This window comes from Motacilla alba, unplaced genomic scaffold (assembly GCF_015832195.1).
Source record: "Motacilla alba alba isolate MOTALB_02 unplaced genomic scaffold, Motacilla_alba_V1.0_pri HiC_scaffold_28, whole genome shotgun sequence".
Taxonomy (NCBI): Eukaryota; Metazoa; Chordata; class Aves; order Passeriformes; family Motacillidae; genus Motacilla; species Motacilla alba.
The window spans coordinates 2,677,669-2,695,317 of record NW_024037374.1 but is presented as its reverse complement, the minus strand read 5'-3'; the positions used below and the strand labels follow the sequence as shown (position 1 = coordinate 2,695,317).

Below are 17,649 nucleotides of genomic sequence, written 5' to 3'. Positions count from 1 at the left end.
CCTGGCATCCATGTCTTTGGTCTTGGGAATGGAGATGCTACCAAGCCTGTCTGCATTGGGAGTGATTCCACTGAAAAATCCTGAATATCCAGCCTTGTCCCTCCACAGGGCCACAAACCCAGGGCCCCAGGGCAGGGATGGCTCCTCAAGGGGCCCCACGCAGAGGCCTGGCTGCTTCTGGCACACTCAGCCAGCACAACTGGAGCTCAGGCAGGGACCTGGGTGAAGGTTTTCCCAGAGAACGAACAGGGTGGGTGAGTTCCAGCGGGACAGGCTACAGGGAATGGCCCAGGTTTGGTTCAAAGCAGCCTCTCCTGATTTGTCACTGTCCTTTCTCCATGAACAGGTCCCTGTGTCCCAGCCCCAGGAAATGTCCAACAGCAGCTCCATCAGCCACTTCCTCCTGCTGGCATTGGCAGACACGCGGCAGCTGCAGCTGCTGCACTTCTGCCTCTTGCTGGGCATCTCCCTGGCTGCCCTCCTGGGCAACGGCCTCATCATCAGCGCCGTAGCCTGCGGCCAGCACCTGCACACGCCCATGTTCTTCTTCCTGCTCAACCTGGCCCTCACTGACCTGGGCTCCATCTGCACCACTGTCCCCAAAGCCATGCACAATTCCCTCTGGGACACCAGCACCATCTCCTACACAGGATGTGCTGCTCAGCTATTTTTTTTTGTTTTCTTTGCTTTAACAGAATTTTCCCTCCTGACCATCATGTGCTACGACCGCTACGTGTCCATCTGCAAACCCCTGCACTACGGGACCCTGCTGGGCAGCAGAGCTTGTGCCCACATGGCAGCAGCTGCCTGGGCCAGTGCCTTTCTCTATTCACTGCTACACACTATCAATACATTTTCCCTGCCCCTGTGCCATGGCAATGTCCTGGGCCAGTTCTTCTGTGAAATCCCACAGATCCTCAAGCTCTCCTGCTCCAAATCTTATCTTAGGGAACTTGCGCTTCTTGCTGTTGGTGCCTGTTTGGAATTTGGCTGTTTTGTGTTCATAGTTTTCTCCTATGTGCAGATCTTCAGGGCTGTGCTGAGGATCCCCTCTGAGCAGGGACGGCACAAAGCTTTTTCCACCTGCCTCCCTCACCTGGCTGTGGTCTGCCTGTTCATCAGCACTGGAACATTTGCCTACCTGAAGCCAACCTCCATCTCGTCCCAGTCCTTGGATCTGGCCCTGTCAGTTCTGTACTCGGTGGTGCCTCCAGCCCTGAACCCCCTCATCTACAGCCTGAGGAACCAGGAGCTCAAGGCTGCAGTGTGGAGACTGATGACTGGATGCTTTCAGAAACATTAAACTGCTGGCCAATTTCTGCAAAACACTTGTAATAAAAGTCATCTTTGATAGTTCTTGTTGCTTTCAATATGGAAGTACTTTTTCTTCGTTTTACCTTTTCAAGGGTGTCTACAAAGAAATGTGATTGTTTGTGGCATTTCTTGACTTTGTTTCACTCCACCTTCCCTGTAACCACAGACTGTTTCAATGAGGGGCTGTGCTCTTGGTGGCTTTAAAGGAACTAAAGGATCTCCCAGCAGAGTTTTCTGCAGAGATGTCCTTTGGTTGCCTTCTCTGGAGCTGCAGCAGCAATGTCTGTGTGCAGAGCTGGGGGCAGATCAGTGCTGGCCCAGCAGCTGTGCCCAGCAGCAGCAGCGCTTGGTGTTGGCAGTGCTGCTGCCGTGGCCCTGCCCCGCTGCCCTGGTGGCCCTGGTGTTGCTGTAGGGCCTGAGTGCTCTCGGGGCTGGGCACAGTGCTGGGGGTGGCAGTGCTGGGGCTGCAGCAGGGACAGGCCATGGGCACTGCTGGGGCAGCGCTGACGTCTCAGGCCAGGGCCTGGGGGCTCCAGCCTCCTTGCCCAGGCTCTCTCCAGAACACGGCCAGGCCAATGCTGAGCACAGAAAACCCCCGTGAGCAGCCCCATGCTGTTGCTGTGGGGACATCAACCTGAGGGAGCGCAAATGCCATCAGCCCCTGGAGCCAGCAAGGGCTGGGGGACGCCAGGGAAAGCACTCAGCTTTGTCATGGCCTCTGCAGTCAGCCAGAAAGTTTGTTCCCATCAGCTGGGAGTTTCCTGTCCCACTGCAGACGCTGTTGCTCAGAGCCAGGGCTGCCTGGCCACCACCCCCAAACTGCCATGAGCATTTCCTTTGCTTCACCTTTTTTTCTTTACTCATCCCTTGTACAAATTTCTTCCTATTGTCCACCATTATTCCCTCCCTGCAAACAGCCCATCCCTGTTTGCCCTTTCCTCTCTGGCCCCACTCCCCATTGCAGTTCCTGACTTGGCCCCATGGGAACGGCCCTTGGGGAGCTGGATCATCCTAAAAGTGCTGCAGCAATTGTCTGCAGGCTCCTGCAGTGCCTCCTGCTGCTCCCTTGCCAGAGGCAGCCCAGGCCAGGGGGGCCCATCTGGGCTGCTGTGTCTGCCTGTGGGGCTCCCTGTTCTGGGCAGTGAGGAGGAGCTGCAGAGGCTCTGCAGGACTGACAGGATGGGCTTTGGGGCTGGCAGGAGAAGCTGAGGCACCTGGGCTGCTGGAGCTTCTGCAGAGGAGGCCCGGGGCTCATTGTGCAACTGCTCCAAGGGTGGTTTCAGAGAATCCCAGAATCAGCAAGGTTGGAAAAGTCCTTGGAGATCATCAAGTCCAACCTGTGTCCTGACACCGCCTTGTCTACCATGAGCCTTCTCTTCTCCAGGATGAACAACCCCAGGTCCCTCAGCTTCTCCTCACAGGACTTGTGCTTTAGACCCTCCCCAGCCTTGTTGCCCTTTTCTGGACACGCTCCAGCCCCTTCAAATTGTCCTTCCTAAATTGGGGCTCCAGAACTGGACACAGCACTCGAGGTGCTGCCCGACCAGTGCCCAGCACAGGGCAAGAATCACTGCCCTGCTCCTGCTGGCCACACCATTCCTGATCCAGGCCAGGAGCCATTGGCCTTCTTGGCCACCTGGGCACACTGCTGCCTCATGTCCAGCCTGCTGTCCAGCAGTCCCTGCAGCTCCCTTTCTGCCTGGCTGCTGTCCAGCCACTCTGTCCCCAGCCTGTGGTGCTGCAGGTGTTGTTGTGGCCAAAGTGCAGGACCTGGCACTTGGACTTGTTAAACCTCACCTTGTTGGATTTGTTCCCTTGATCCAGCCTTTCCAGGTCCCTGTGCAGAGCCCTCCTGCCCTCCAGCAGATCAACACTCACAGAATACTTGTTGTCATCTGCAAATTTGCTGATGGTGGACTTAATCCCCTCATGCAGATCATCAATGCAGATATTGAAATCCACACTGGCTGGCTCTGATCCCTCGGCCATCCTGTGGGTGCCCTGTGATGGCGCTCAAGGTGATCTGTTCCATAAACTTGCCAGGCACCGAGGTCAGGCTGGCAGGCCTGGAGTTCCCCAGATCCTCCTTCCAGCCCTTCTTGGGGATGGAGTCACACTGGCACCTCCAGTCCTCTGGAACCTCCCTGCTGAGCCAGGACTGATGGGAAATGATGGAGAGCAGCTTGGGGAGCTCATCCACCAGCTCCCTCATCCCCTTGGGATGGATCCCATTTGATCCCAGAGACACCTGTGAGCATCTGAGTGGCTCAGCAGGTCAGCAGCTGCTTCCTCCTGGATTCCAGGGGGCTGCTCTGCTCCCTGTGCCATCTACCAGCGCAGGAGAACACTTGTCCTGAGGACAACCTGTCCTAATATTGAAAATTGAAACAGGCAAGATCTTAAGTAACTCAGCCTTTTCCTTATCTTTAGTTTCTCTATTCTCCATGGTATCCAATGGAGTAGAAGTTCTCCTTATCCCTCCTTTTGTTATAATTTTTTTAATAAGAACATTTTTTTTTGCAGAAGCCTTCATGTTAAGTTCAAATTGAGATTTCACCTCTCACCTTTTCTTTCTGCATAAACTAAAGACATCCTTAAACACTTCCGGCATTGCTGCCCGATTTTCCCCTCAGCATCCACACAAGCTCCATGGGCAGCTACGCTGTTGATTTTCCTGACTTGCTCATCTTTTGCCACACTGGGACAGGCGGCTCCTTCCTCCTTAAGATTATTTTCTTGAAATGCGTCCATCCTTCCTGGACCCCTTTGTTTTTAAGGGCTGTTTCCCTTTAAAGAATCAGTACCCGATTCAGTACTCCCCAAATCAGCATCCTGAACAGGCCAAAGACTGCCCTTCCTAATTACAGTGCAGAAGTTTTGTTGCTGCCCCTCCTTCTCTCATAGGACATTGAAAACTTGATTATTTCATGGTCACTGTGCCCCAGGCAGCCTCTGACCCCCACATCTGCCACCAGCCCTTCTCTGTTTGTGAACAGCAGGAGACAGAGCTTTCCAAGGCAGTGGGAGTGCTGCCAAAAATTCACTAAAACAGAAAACTCCTCAACAGCAATGCAGCATTAGGAAGCAGCATTCTTGATTCAGCCGGATGCACGGGGGAGAGCTCCTCCCAAAGCTGTGCGTGCTGAGTACAGGAAAGTTTCTGTTTATTTTCTGTATTTTGCACACATGTCGGAACTCAGAATGTCCCACAGACATTCTCGGACGTTCCAGACCCAGGTCAAAAGCATCTGAGACCCTGGCATGCAGCCAGAGACCCCTGTGGCTTTGAATCTGACCCATGGAACAGTATACCAACTTTGCAGGAAGAACAAGAAGTCACAAAAGTTAGATAGTATAGTAGAAGTAGTCACGAAGTGAAAGGAAGGATTTCTGAGTGCTGTACAGGGGGGTTTTAAGCCTTGTACGCAGGGGTCCAAGTTTTGTACATGGGGGTCAGGAGATCTAAGATGGAGGGACTTGGGTGTGCCCTGTCCTCTTTCTTTCTCCTTCCTAGCCTCCATGTCTTTGGTGGTGTTGGCCCTCACAGATTGGTCTAGAGTAGAAAGTCACCATTCAATATAGATAGTAGGTATTGGAGAAAAAGCATAAACATGTAGTACGTAATATATGATATAAAAGATAGCACCAGACCCCTGAGAGGGCAGAGTGCCTTTGTCTGAGCTGCTGAACGGGCCACAGCAGTTCAGGGAGAAGAATCTTGTAGATAACCAACAATAAACAACCTTGAGAACAGACAACAGAAGACTACTGAGTCTTTCTTCGAAGGCATGGGTTGGAGGAGGGACTTTTCCATCTTTCGGGGTCATCCCAATCCGGGGGTGAAACCCCACATCTGGCGTCCCTGGGTCGGCACGACTGAAGCAAAGATATAAAACCATCAGACGACCTCCAACCCCAATATGGGAGGAAGGCACACTCCGAAGTTCCAGAGAGAGAGAGCAGAGAGCCCGAAACAAAAACATCACCGAGACAAAATCGCCTCGAGAGCAGCCCGGAGAGGAAGAAAACCAGAAATGCACGTCTGGAATTCCTCGCCTGAAAAACTGCTGGACAGGGACCAGGACCATCTCCGGACCGACCTTGCGTTGATTCAGCTCTTGGTGAGAACAGTCAAAACTAAGAACATGGGGAAAGCATATTCCCAGGAACAACTCAGGGAGATTAATGGACATCTTTATCATTTAGCAACAGGGAAAGAAAACAAGGCCTTGAAACTTTTGGTTCTAGAGAGAGTAATGCTGGAGGAAATTTTGCGGAGTGCCGCGGGGGTACCTTTTATCAGCAGGCAGTAGAAATGACTCCCAGTCGGGGGGGGGATGCCTCCTTGCCATCCGCAAGAGAGGGAATTGTCTAGCCATCCGCAGACGGGGTTTACTGTTATGAAATTAGGAGGAACAGAACTGACTCTCACCAAAAGGTGAGGGGGGATCGTTATCACCTTCAGGACTTACAGGGTGCCCAGGCACACCTGTTCCAGTTGCGGGAAAGCGCGGCTTGAAGGACTGGGATTTTGCCTTCTTTGTGGCTTGTTCCCCAGAATTGCAGCCCGTCAGAGAGGCGACGGCAGGATGGGGAGCAGAGAGATTGCAGGATGGGAGAAGGAGCTGCTTTTTGGCGGCTGGCACAGAACCCATGCTGAGGTGGCACCGGTCAGCCGGCAGCCCGGGGGGCCCGCACAGGCGGCCGCGGGGGTTGCGGAGGCTGGCGGGGGGGCCACACCGGCAGCGGGGGCGCAGCGGCAGCAGCTGCAGCTGCGGCGGTGGCGGCGGTGCGCGCATGCGCGGTGCCAGCGGCAGGAGAGGCAGCGGCGGCGGGAAGCAGGGGCGCGGCGGTTGCGCGTTCCCAGGGTGCCGTGACGCGCTCCAAGCTGAGAGCCTGCGCGGCTGCGGAGACGGCCACCCGGCAGGCCAGGGGGCCGCTCCCACACTGCAGTGGCGGCGCTGGCAGGGCAGCCCACTGAGACAGAGCACAGAACCGCGGCGGATGCTTGTCCAGGAGCGGCAGTGCCAGTGCGCATGCGCGTGTCGGTGGAGCGAAACCCTACCTGGTCGGGGAGGGGCAGCTCGCATGTTGCAGACGCGAAACGGGCACAGACGGGACAAGAATCGCGCGCTCGGTTGTGGACGTTGGCACGGAGCCAGGGGAGGCGGATCCTGGTGGACAGCAGAGCAGGCACAGGCAGAGACGGGACAAGGTCAGGGCGGAGATTTCCTTCAAGGCACCGCTCTGTCAGAGTTGCTAGGCAACCACAGCAGCCAGAATTCCAGGCAGGCTTTTGGGGAAAAACAGGTCTGGAAACTTTTCCAAGGGCAGGATGAGAAACTTCTGAGAATTTTCACAGTGTTTTATCCAGTTTTTCAACAGGGTCAACTCCAGAAAAAAAAAAAAGCAGCAGATGTTATATGGGGCAATTCAGTTCTTCCACAGGCAGGTTCCACAGAAGTGATGGCAACAGCATTTGCCAGAGGACCATGATTCAGATGCAGAAGACATGGACAATGCCATAAGTGCAGAGCTCCATGTTCCAGTCAAACAAAGTTTCCTATGAGTTGAACTTCTAAACGGGTCTTTTCATATCAGTCATTTCTTGGGGTTTTTTTTGTTTTTCTACTGTGAAAAATGCTTCCTAGGGAAACAAAAACATCATGTAAAGAGTCTGTGGGGCCATCAGCTGATTTCCCAATGGTTCAGAGTTCTAGGAATTGTTGGTATTGAGTTTGTAACCTTTGTTATTTTTAATTTTTATAAGTAATAATGATAAATAATGATGGTTGTTGATGTTATATGAATGCTTTAAAAAGATTGTCTTCTGATAAAAATTATTGTTAAGGTATTGTTGTAGTATTTACAGCCGGCTTTCATGTCTTTGTGTGATAATTTTTTATCTCTTTTGTGATCATCTGCAAGACACATGTCTTTTCAGGATCCTGACTTTTGATTTCTTAACAACTCACATGTTTTTTGGGTTTTTCTATCCAGATTGCCAGTCTCATGGTTTTTCTCAGTCATTATTACAGAGGTACTTCAGCAGAGAAATCAGTTGTAACATTAAGTTCTTAGGTTTTTGAGTTTCAATATTGTATTAGGTGATGAGTCTTTCATGCAGCTGCACTTCTTTCACTCTCAGTGTCCAGATCCAGGTTCACAATCCTGACTGTGACGAAGTTCACATCTCTGAAGAAGAGGTTTGTTGTATTTGAAGAATCCCTATCATGTTATCTCATGGTGTGAATGATTTTTAATCCTAAGGTTTCTTATTCATAACTGTTGTTTTTAAGAGTCTTGTTTTAGAATGTGTTAAGTGATGCTCACCAATTAGAGTTCGAGCTGTGGCCAAGCTTTAGCTCTACTTGGTGGAGTGATTGACAATCAACCCAGAAGTTTTCTGCATCAAAGAATATTCAAGTCCTTTTGACTTGGCAATTTGACCATATATGACAGCTGAGCTGGTTTTGAAAGGAAGCTTGGAGAAACATGAATCCGGACATGATTTCTTCAATCTTCTGTTGTTTTAAGGTTTGTCAGCTGTTGCAGACTCTGGGATGACAGTCCAATGTTGTGGTGCTTGATAATTGTGTGATTTCACACGTGCTGTTGATAGTCTGTGTTATTTGGTTGATTTCTAATTACTGTTGTATTGCATTTCTCTATGCAGTTTTGCAAAACAGAACAGATCAAGGTTTCATTTTCACATCAAGACCTATTCTTCATTTTTGGGATTTTGAGAGGATCCTCCAGTCCCTGCGGGGACGTGGATTTGTTTGTGTTTTAACAGGTACAAAGTACAGGTGGATTTCAGTGAAGAATGTGAAACTGTATCGAGTGCAAGAAAACGCTGAGCATTCGACAAGCAGAGAAGAAGACACACAGATGTGGACGGGAGACCTCTACCACATCCGGGAAACGGGAAAAAGAGCGCGAATCATCGTCAGCGCCCTCTGACACAAATAATGGCGGTGACACAAAGTCAGCAGGGAAAATCATCGGGGAACAGCAAACAGAACCACTCAGCAGAGCAATCTCCAGGATCCCCAGCGACCCAGACTTGGTACCACCCGGCTTCCAGTGCGTGTTGGCAGCCTCCAAATTGACGTGTCTTTTGGATGACAGTCATGCGATGATACCCACGGGTGTCACTGGGACTTCTTGGAAAAGGCAGGAGTTTTTGATAATGGCCAGAGACAGGAGCAGCATCCTTGGACTTGTTGTTTATCCATCCATGGTTTCGGCAAACTGCAAAGAGGAGCTGATGGTCACGGCAAAAGCTCTTCGACCATCCTTGACAATCCCAAAAAATACACCGATAGCTCAGGCCATGGCTTTGCCATCCCATGCAGAAAAGCAAATCATGCCAGTGTTCAACAAACAGGACTCTTTTTCTGGTGACCAAGTGGAAATACATGCATCCTGGGTGAAACATTTGAGCCGAGATCGACCAATTGTTACCTGTCAGTGGACTTGTAACGAGAAAACAGTCATCATCACAGGGATGCTCGACACAGGGGCAGACATCACAGTCATCTCATACGTCTTTTGGCCCCAGGAATGGGACTTGGTTGCATCTTTGGGTTCTCTCACAGGCATAGGGGGAAGTTCCCTATGCACGCAGAGTGAGAACGCAATCGTTGTCACAGGTCCAGGGGGAAAAACGGCAATCATCCGTCCTTTCATCGTGCAGAGGCCCATCACAGTTTGGGGGAGAGACCTCTTGGCACAATGAGGACTGAAACTGGAATTGGATTTTTAACAAGGGTCACTGTGGCACTCACCACTCTGAAGTTGACTTGGAAAACAAATGATCCCGTTTGGGTGGATTTCATCATTGCTCGACCTTTTGAGAGGGGACAACAACATCAAATTTCCCAGGACTCTCACACCTGAAGCGTGAAGAGATCTTGAAAAGATCACAAAAATGATCCAATGTGGGGTTTCACCCCCGGATTGGGGTGACCCCAAAAGATGGAAAAGTCCCTCCTCCAACCCGTGCCTTCGAAGAAAGACTCAGTAGTCTTCTGTTGTCTGTTCTCAAGGTTGTTTATTGTTGGTTATCTACAAGATTCTTCTCCCTGAACTGCTGTGGCCCGTTCAGCAGCTCAGACAAAGGCACTCTGCCCTCTCAGGGGTCTGGTGCTATCTTTTATATCATATATTACGTACTACATGTTTATGCTTTTTCTCCAATACCTACTATCTATATTGAATGGTGACTTTCTACTCTAGACCAATCTGTGAGTGCCAACACCACCAAAGACATGGAGGTTAGGAAGGAGAAAGAAAGAGGACAGGGCACACCCAAGTCCCTCCATCTTAGAACTCCTGACCCCCATGTACAAAACCTGGACCCCTGCGTACAAGGCTTAAAACCCCCCTGTACAGCACTCAGAAATCCTACCCTTTACTTCGTGACTACTTCTATTATACTATCTAAACTTTTGTGTGTGTGTGGCTTGTAATTCTTCATATAGAGTTAGTAATTTGCTCCACGGGCTAAGATCAAAACCCCACGTGTATCTTTGGCTGCATGCCATGGTCTCAGAGCCCCCTGCCAGCGGCTCTGGCCATCCAGGGCACCCAGAGGAGAATCCTGGGTTCTGACATCTCCCCCTTCTCTTTGCACCAAAAGCACATCTTTGGCAGCCTTATTCATGGCCTGCCACATGCACTGAAGAATGCATGGCTGAATGAGCAGAAGAATTACAAGCCTTATCAAAATGTAAAACTATCATCTAACAAATTTTCTACAATATCACTGATTCCCACACCCATGCAGAAACCCAAAGTCTGCAATCTTCTGTGGACTGACGAAACACAATGGTTGGAATCTCTGTGCAGTCCACATCTGTGTGTCTTCTTCTCCTCTTGTCTTGCTCAGCATTTTCTTGCATTTGATAGAGTTTCACATTCTTCACTGAAATCCACCTGTACTTTGTACCTGTTAAAACACAAACAAATCCACGTCCCCGCAGGGACTGGAGGATCCTCTCAAAATCCCAAAAATGAAGAATAGGTCTTGATGTGAAAATGAAACCTTGATCTGTTCTGTTTTGCAAAACTGCATAGAGAAATGCAATACAACAGTAATTAGAAATCAACCAAATAACACAGACTATCAACAGCACGTGTGAAATCACACAATTATCAAGCACCACAACATTGGACTGTCATCCCAGAGTCTGCAACAGCTGATGAACCTTAAAACAACAGAAGATTGAAGAAATCATGTCCGGATTCATGTTTCTCCAAGCTTCCTTTCAAAACCAGCTCAGCTGTCATATATGGTCAAATTGCCAAGTCAAAAGGACTTGAATATTCTTTGATGCAGAAAACTTCTGGGTTGATTGTCAATCACTCCACCAAGTAGAGCTAAAGCTTGGCCACAGCTCGAACTCTAATTGGTGAGCATCACTTAACACATTCTAAAACAAGACTCTTAAAAACAACAGTTATGAATAAGAAACCTTAGGATTAGAAATCTTTCACACCATGAGATAACATGATAGGGATTCTTCAAATACAACAAACCTCTTCTTCAGAGATATGAACTTCATCACAGTCAGGATTGTGAACCTGGATCTGGACACTGAGAGTGAAGGAAGTGCAGCTGCATGAAAGACTCATTACCTAATACAATATTGAAACTCAAAAACCTAAGAACTTAATGTTACAACTGATTTCTCTGCTGAAGTACCTCTGTAATAATGACTGAGAAAAACCATGAGACTGGCAATCTGGATAGAAAAACCCAAAAAACATGTGAGTAGTTAAGAAATCAAAAAACAGGATCCTAAAGAGACATGTGTCTTGCAGATGATCACAAAAGAGATAAAAGATTATCACACAAAGACATGAAAGCCGGCTGTAAATACAATACCTTAACAATACCTTAACAATACAACAATACCTTAACAATAATCACAAGACAATCTTTTTAAAGCATTCATATAATATCAACAACCATCATTATTTATCATTATTACTTATAAAAATTAAAAATAACAAAGGTTACAAACTCAATACCAACAATTCCTAGAACTCTGAACCATTGGGAAATCAGCTGATGGCCCCACAGACTCTTTACATGATGTTTTTGTTTCCCTAGGAAGCATTTTTCACAGTAGAAAAACAATAAAATCCCAAGAAATGACTGATATGAAAATACCTATTTAGAAATTCAACCCTTAAAAACTTTGTTTGACTGCAACATAGAGTTCTGCACTTATGGCATTGTCCATGTCTTCTGCATCTGAATCATGGTCCTCTGGCAAATGCTGTTGCCATCACTTCTGTGGAACCTGCCTGTGGAAGAACTGAACCAATTGCCCCATATAACATTAGCTGTTTTTTTTTTTTTTTTCTGGAGTTGACCCTGTTGAAAAACTGGATAAAACACTGTGAAAATTCTCAGAAGCTTCTCATCCTGCCCTTGGAAAAGTTTCCAGACCTGTTTTTCCCCAAAAACCTGCCTGGAATTTTGGCTACTGTGGTTGCCTAGCAACTCTGACAGAGCAGTGCCTTGAAGGACATCTCCGCCCTGACCTTGTCCCGTCTCTGCCTGTGCCTGCTCTGCACTGGGATCCGCCTCCCCTGGCTCCGTGCCAACGTCCACAACCGAGCGCGCGATTCTTGTCCCATCTGTGCCCGTTTCGCGTCTACAACATGCGAGCTGCCCCTCCCCGACCAGGTAGGGTTTCGCTCCACCGACACGCGCGCGCACACTGGCGCTGCCGCTCCGAGACGAGCATCATCCGCGGTTCTGTGCTCTGTCCAGTGAGCTGTCCTGCCAGCGGCGCTGCAATGTGCGGGAGCGTCTCCGCGGCCGCGCGGGCTCTCAGCATGGAGCGCGTCACGGCACCCTGGGAACGCGCAACCGCCGCGCCCGTGCTTCCCGCCGCCGCTGCCTCTCCTGCCACTGGCACCGCGCATGCGCGCGCCGCCGCCGCCGCCGCCGCGGTTGCAGCTGCCGCCGCCGCTGCACCCCCGCTGCCGGTGTGGCCCCCCCGCCAGCCTCCGCAACCCCCGCGGCCGCCTGTGCGGGCCCCCCGGGCTGCTGGCTGACCGGTGCCACCTCAGCATGGGTTCTGTGCCAGCCGCCGAAAAGCAGCTCCTTCTCCCGTCCTGCAATCTCTCTGCCCCCCATCCTGCCGTCGCCTCTGTGACGGGCTACAGTTCTGGGGAACAAGCCACAAAGAAGGCAAAATCCCAGTCCTTCAAGCCGTGCTTTCCCGCAACTGGAAGAGGTGCGCCTGGGCACCCTGTAAGTCCTGAAGGTGATAACGATCCCCCCTCACCTTTTGGTGAGAGTCAGTTCTGTTCCTCCTAATTTCATAACAGTAAACCCCGTCTGCGGATGGCTAGACAATTCCCTCTCTTGCGGATGGCAAGGAGGCATCCCCCCCCCGACTGGGAGTCATTTCTACTGCCTGCTGATAAAAGGTACCCCCGCGGCACTCCGCAAAATTTCCTCCAGCATTACTCTCTCTAGAACCAAAAGTTTCAAGGCCTTGTTTTCTTTCCCTGTTGCTAAATGATAAAGATGTCCATTAATCTCCCTGAGTTGTTCCTGGGAATATGCTTTCCCCGTGTTCTTAGTTTTGACTGTTCTCACCAAGAGCTGAATCAACGCAAGGTCGGTCCGGAGATGGTCCTGGTCCCTGTCCAGCAGTTTTTCAGGCGAGGAATTCCAGACGTGCATTTCTGGTTTTCTTCCTCTCCAGGCTGCTCTCGAGGTGATTTTGTCTCGGTGATGTTTTTGTTTCGGGCTCTCTGCTCTCTCTCTCTGGAACTTCGGAGTGTGCCTTCCTCCCATATTGGGGTTGGAGGTCGTCTGATGGTTTTATATCTTTGCTTCAGTCGTGCCGACCCAGGGACGCCAGATGTGGGGTTTCACCCCCGGATTGGGATGACCCCGAAAGATGGAAAAGTCCCTCCTCCAACCCGTGCCTTCGAAGAAAGACTCAGTAGTCTTCTGTTGTCTGTTCTCAAGGTTGTTTATTGTTGGTTATCTACAAGATTCTTCTCCCTGAACTGCTGTGGCCCGTTCAGCAGCTCAGACAAAGGCACTCTGCCCTCTCAGGGGTCTGGTGCTATCTTTTATATCATATATTACGTACTACATGTTTATGCTTTTTCTCCAATACCTACTATCTATATTGAATGGTGACTTTCTACTCTAGACCAATCTGTGAGTGCCAACACCACCAAAGACATGGAGGTTAGGAAGGAGAAAGAAAGAGGACAGGGCACACCCAAGTCCCTCCATCTTAGAACTCCTGACCCCCATGTACAAAACCTGGACCCCTGCGTACAAGGCTTAAAACCCCCCTGTACAGCACTCAGAAATCCTACCCTTTACTTCGTGACTACTTCTATTATACTATCTAAACTTTTGTGTGTGTGGCTTGTAATTCTTCATATAGAGTTAGTAATTTGCTCCATGGGCTAAGATCAAAACCCCACGTGTATCTTTGGCTGCATGCCATGGTCTCAGAGCCCCCTGCCAGCGGCTCTGGCCATCCAGGGCACCCAGAGGAGAATCCTGGGTTCCGACAATCCAACAGAGACAAGCACATCGCTTTGTGAAATCACTGCCTGTCCATTTGGCAGTGCTGGGGGAAACAGTACAACTGTATGGGTTGATTTTTCAATGGGATTCATCTCAAAGGGATCCTCTTTTAATGATAGAGTGGGTTTTTTTAGCTTACAGGCCCTCGAAAACAATCCTCACAGATCTGGAGATGATGACTCAGATCATCATCAAGGCAAGAACAAGGTTGCTGACAATGTCAGGCAGAGACTTTTCAATCATTCACTTACCTTTGAAGAAAAAATATTTTGAGTGGGCAATGCAAAAATCACAGGATTTGTCAATTGCGTTGTTAGGGTACCCAGGAATTTGTACAATTCACTTTTCAGCTCACAGAATGTTAAATGCAAAGATAAGTTTCAGGGAAAAACCAAAAGTAAGTCAGGAACCAGTGGAAGGGGTGACAGTGTTCACTGATGGTTCAGGGAAAACTCACAAATCAGTGATCACATGGCAAAACACAAAAACAGGGAAATGGGAATCAGACATCAAAACAGTACAGGGTTCACCGCAAATTGTGGAATTGGCAGCAGTAGTCAGGGTTTTTCAATTATTTCAGGAGCCTCTCAATCTGATCACAGATTCAGCATATGTTGCAAATGTGGTCAAACGATTGGAGGGATCACTTTTAAAGCACACAGGCAATGACATTTTATATTCATATTTATCATGTATGAGATCAATCCTAGAAAACAGAGAGCACAAATACTTTGTTACACACATCAGAGCACATTCCTCACTTCCAGGGTTTTTAGCAGAAGGGAATGCTCGTGCAGACAAACTCACAATGCCCATCTCACAGACATTACCAGACATTTTGAACAAGCAAGATTGAGCCATGCATTTTTCCATCAAAATGCAGAGGCATTGATGGAATCCTTTCGCCTTTCAAAAAGCCAAGCGAAGGAGATCATCAGTGCTTGCCCAGATTGTCAGCTTGTGCAGCCACCTGCATCCACAGGAACAGTCAATCCGAGAGGATTGGAAAGTCTTCAGCTGTGGCAATCAGACATCACAAAATACCCATCTTTTGGGAGACTCAAAAGTATCCATGTTTCAGTTGATACATTTTCAGGGGCAATCTTCGCATCATTACATACAGGGGAAACCGCAGAACATGCCTGCAGACACTTTTTACAAGCATTTGCATCATTAGGGGTGCCACAAGAAATAAAAACAGATAACTTACACAGGCAAGGTGCTTGACAAATTCTTAAAAAAATGGGGAGTCAGACACACTTTCGGCGTTCCTTATTCTCCCACAGGTCAAGCAATCATTGAAATAACACATCAAACCCTGAAATTCCTTTTGGATAAACAAAAAAGGGGGGAGGCAGGCGCGACACCTTATATGCGGTTGAATAAAGCTCTGTATGTGTTGAATTTTTTAAAATGGTTCTTTTTCAGAGCCCACTCCACCAATTGTCAGGCATTTCACGAACAGCACACAAGCAAAACTAAGGGAGAATCCTTTAGTTTTGATCTGAAACCCAGAGACAGGACAAATCGAAGGCCCATTCGCATTAATCACTTGGGGCAAGGGTTTCGCTTGTGTCTCCACAGGGCGAGGGCTGAAGTGGGTGTCAGCAAGGCACGTGAAACCTTACCGGATGCAGACAAAAAGTGGACACAGACTCAAGGAGCAAAGAAGAAAGCACGCAGGCGAAGGCAGACGACAACGCTGCAGACATCTCATCAGACGACAATTGAAATTTAGAGACTTGAGGGTTTTCTTGGGACTCAAGTGACTTTCGGGTGTTGTTGCATTGTGGGTTCTCTTGCAGAGAGTGAGGACATGGGCACGGGGTTTGGACAGATAGTGCTCATGTGCTTCATTCTCCTGCCTGTTGCTTTGGGCAATAGGACAGATTTTCCCGTGAGACAACCAAAGGGAAATGTGTGGGAGACTTTGGCAAAGGCAGCCGGTCCAGACAGCATTTGTCTGACTCATTCAAGTCCAGGGAAACCATTTTCCACATGTTTAGTAGGTGTGCCAGTGAAAGAATGGCCGATCCCAAAGAACATCCCTTCAAAGGTTTTGAAATCTTTTTCGGATCCAGTGGAGGGATGGAGTGTTTGGACACAGTTCCTTCCTGTGGCTCACTTTGAACCTCAGGAACTGGACATCTTTGGGTCGACAAGGATGGAATTTTGTATCATATTTAATCCATTGGGAGTGATGGAGACAGATAACCATACAATAGATGTCACTCCAAACCAGCCTTTTTATAGAAATGCATCATCCTGGTGTAATTACACAAAGATGATGAGCAAATCATCCCTCCAAGCTCCAGCAATTTTGCCAAAAGGAGTGTTCTTGATTTGTGGGGACAGAATTTGGCCTGCTATCCCTGCAAAAATCAAGGGCGGTCCATGCAGCATTGGAGAACTTACATTGATAACACCTAATTTGAAAATTTTAAGGGAACAGACACGCAGGGAAATAAGATCCCTTGAACAATATAGTCAAAATTGTGATGATGAAGTTTATACCTGGAACAAAGCTCGGAGAATTGCAGTAGCAATTTTCTCATCCAAGTTGCATCAGGGGAGGCCTTGACACAATTGGACCACATAGCGTGTTGGTTGAGCAAGCATACTCATGCCATTTCCTCTGCACTGAGTGACATGTTAACAGACATCGACAGTGCGAGACAAGCAACACTTCAGAATAGGGCAGCAATTGATTATTTGCTGCTGTCACATGGGCATGGGTGTGAAGAGTATGAAGGCATGTGCTGCATGAACTTGTCTGATCAGTCTATCCATGATAATATAAAACAAATGCAAAATAGCATCACCAAATTGCAAAAAGTTACAGGATCCTGGTGGGATGATTTCATTAACCTTTTTAGTCTTTCACCATTGTGGAGGGAGCTTGTAAAAATAGCCATTTATATTCTTACAGGACTTCCTGTTCTTCTGCTTGTTCTGCCATGCATTTTTCTTTGTATTCGGCGGGTCATGAACAAAGTGGCAAGAGAGGTTTTTTTTTTGGTGCAAACAGGAGGGGGAGATGTCGGAACTCAGAATGTCCCACAGACATTCTCGGACGTTCCAGACTCAGGTCAAAAGCATCTGAGACCCTGGCATGCAGCCAGAAACCCCTGTGGCTTTGAATCTGACCCATGGAACAGTTTACCAACTTTGCAGGAAGAACAAGAAGTCACAAAAGTTTAGATATTGTAGTAGAAGTAGTCACGAAGTAAAGGGTAGGATTTCTGAGTGCTGTACAGGGGGGTTTTAAGCCTTGTACGCAGGGGTCCAAGTTTTGTACATGGGGGTCAGGAGTTCTAAGATGGAGGGACTTGGGTGTGCCCTGTCCTCTTTCTTTCTCCTTCCTAACCTCCATGTCTTTGGTGGTGTTGGCACTCACAGATTGGTTTAGAGTAGAAAGTCACCATTCAATATAGATAGTAGGTATTGGGGGAAAAGCATAAACATGTAGTACGTAATATATGATATAAAAGATAGCACCAGCCCCCTGGGAGGGCAGAGTGCCTTTGTCTGAGCTGCAGAACGGGCCACAGCAGTTCAGGGAGAAGAATCTTGTAGATAACCAACAATAAACAACCTTGAGAACAGACAACAGAAGACTACTGAGTCTTTCTTCGAAGGCACAGGTTGGAGGAGGGACTTTTCCATCTTTCGGGGTCATCCCAATCCGGGGGTGAAACCCCACAGTTGTGATGTCACCAAGTGGGCTGTAACATCACAGAACAGGCTGTGAG

At 48.6% G+C, this 17,649-nt stretch overlaps 1 protein-coding gene and 2 pseudogenes across 1 annotated transcript; 2 read left to right on the top strand and 1 right to left on the bottom strand.

Moving 5' to 3' along the window:
• LOC119696322 overlaps positions 1–17,649 on the top strand; it is a 2,199,709-nt pseudogene that overhangs the window by 382,641 nt on the left and 1,799,419 nt on the right.
• Positions 1–17,649, bottom strand: part of LOC119696323 — a 1,148,804-nt pseudogene that overhangs the window by 331,008 nt on the left and 800,147 nt on the right.
• LOC119696349 (olfactory receptor 14I1-like) lies at positions 371–1,341 on the top strand. The gene has a single exon (XM_038126057.1). It carries the CDS (start codon positions 371–373, stop codon positions 1,301–1,303), a length of 933 nt encoding a protein of 310 aa, XP_037981985.1. The 3' UTR covers positions 1,304–1,341.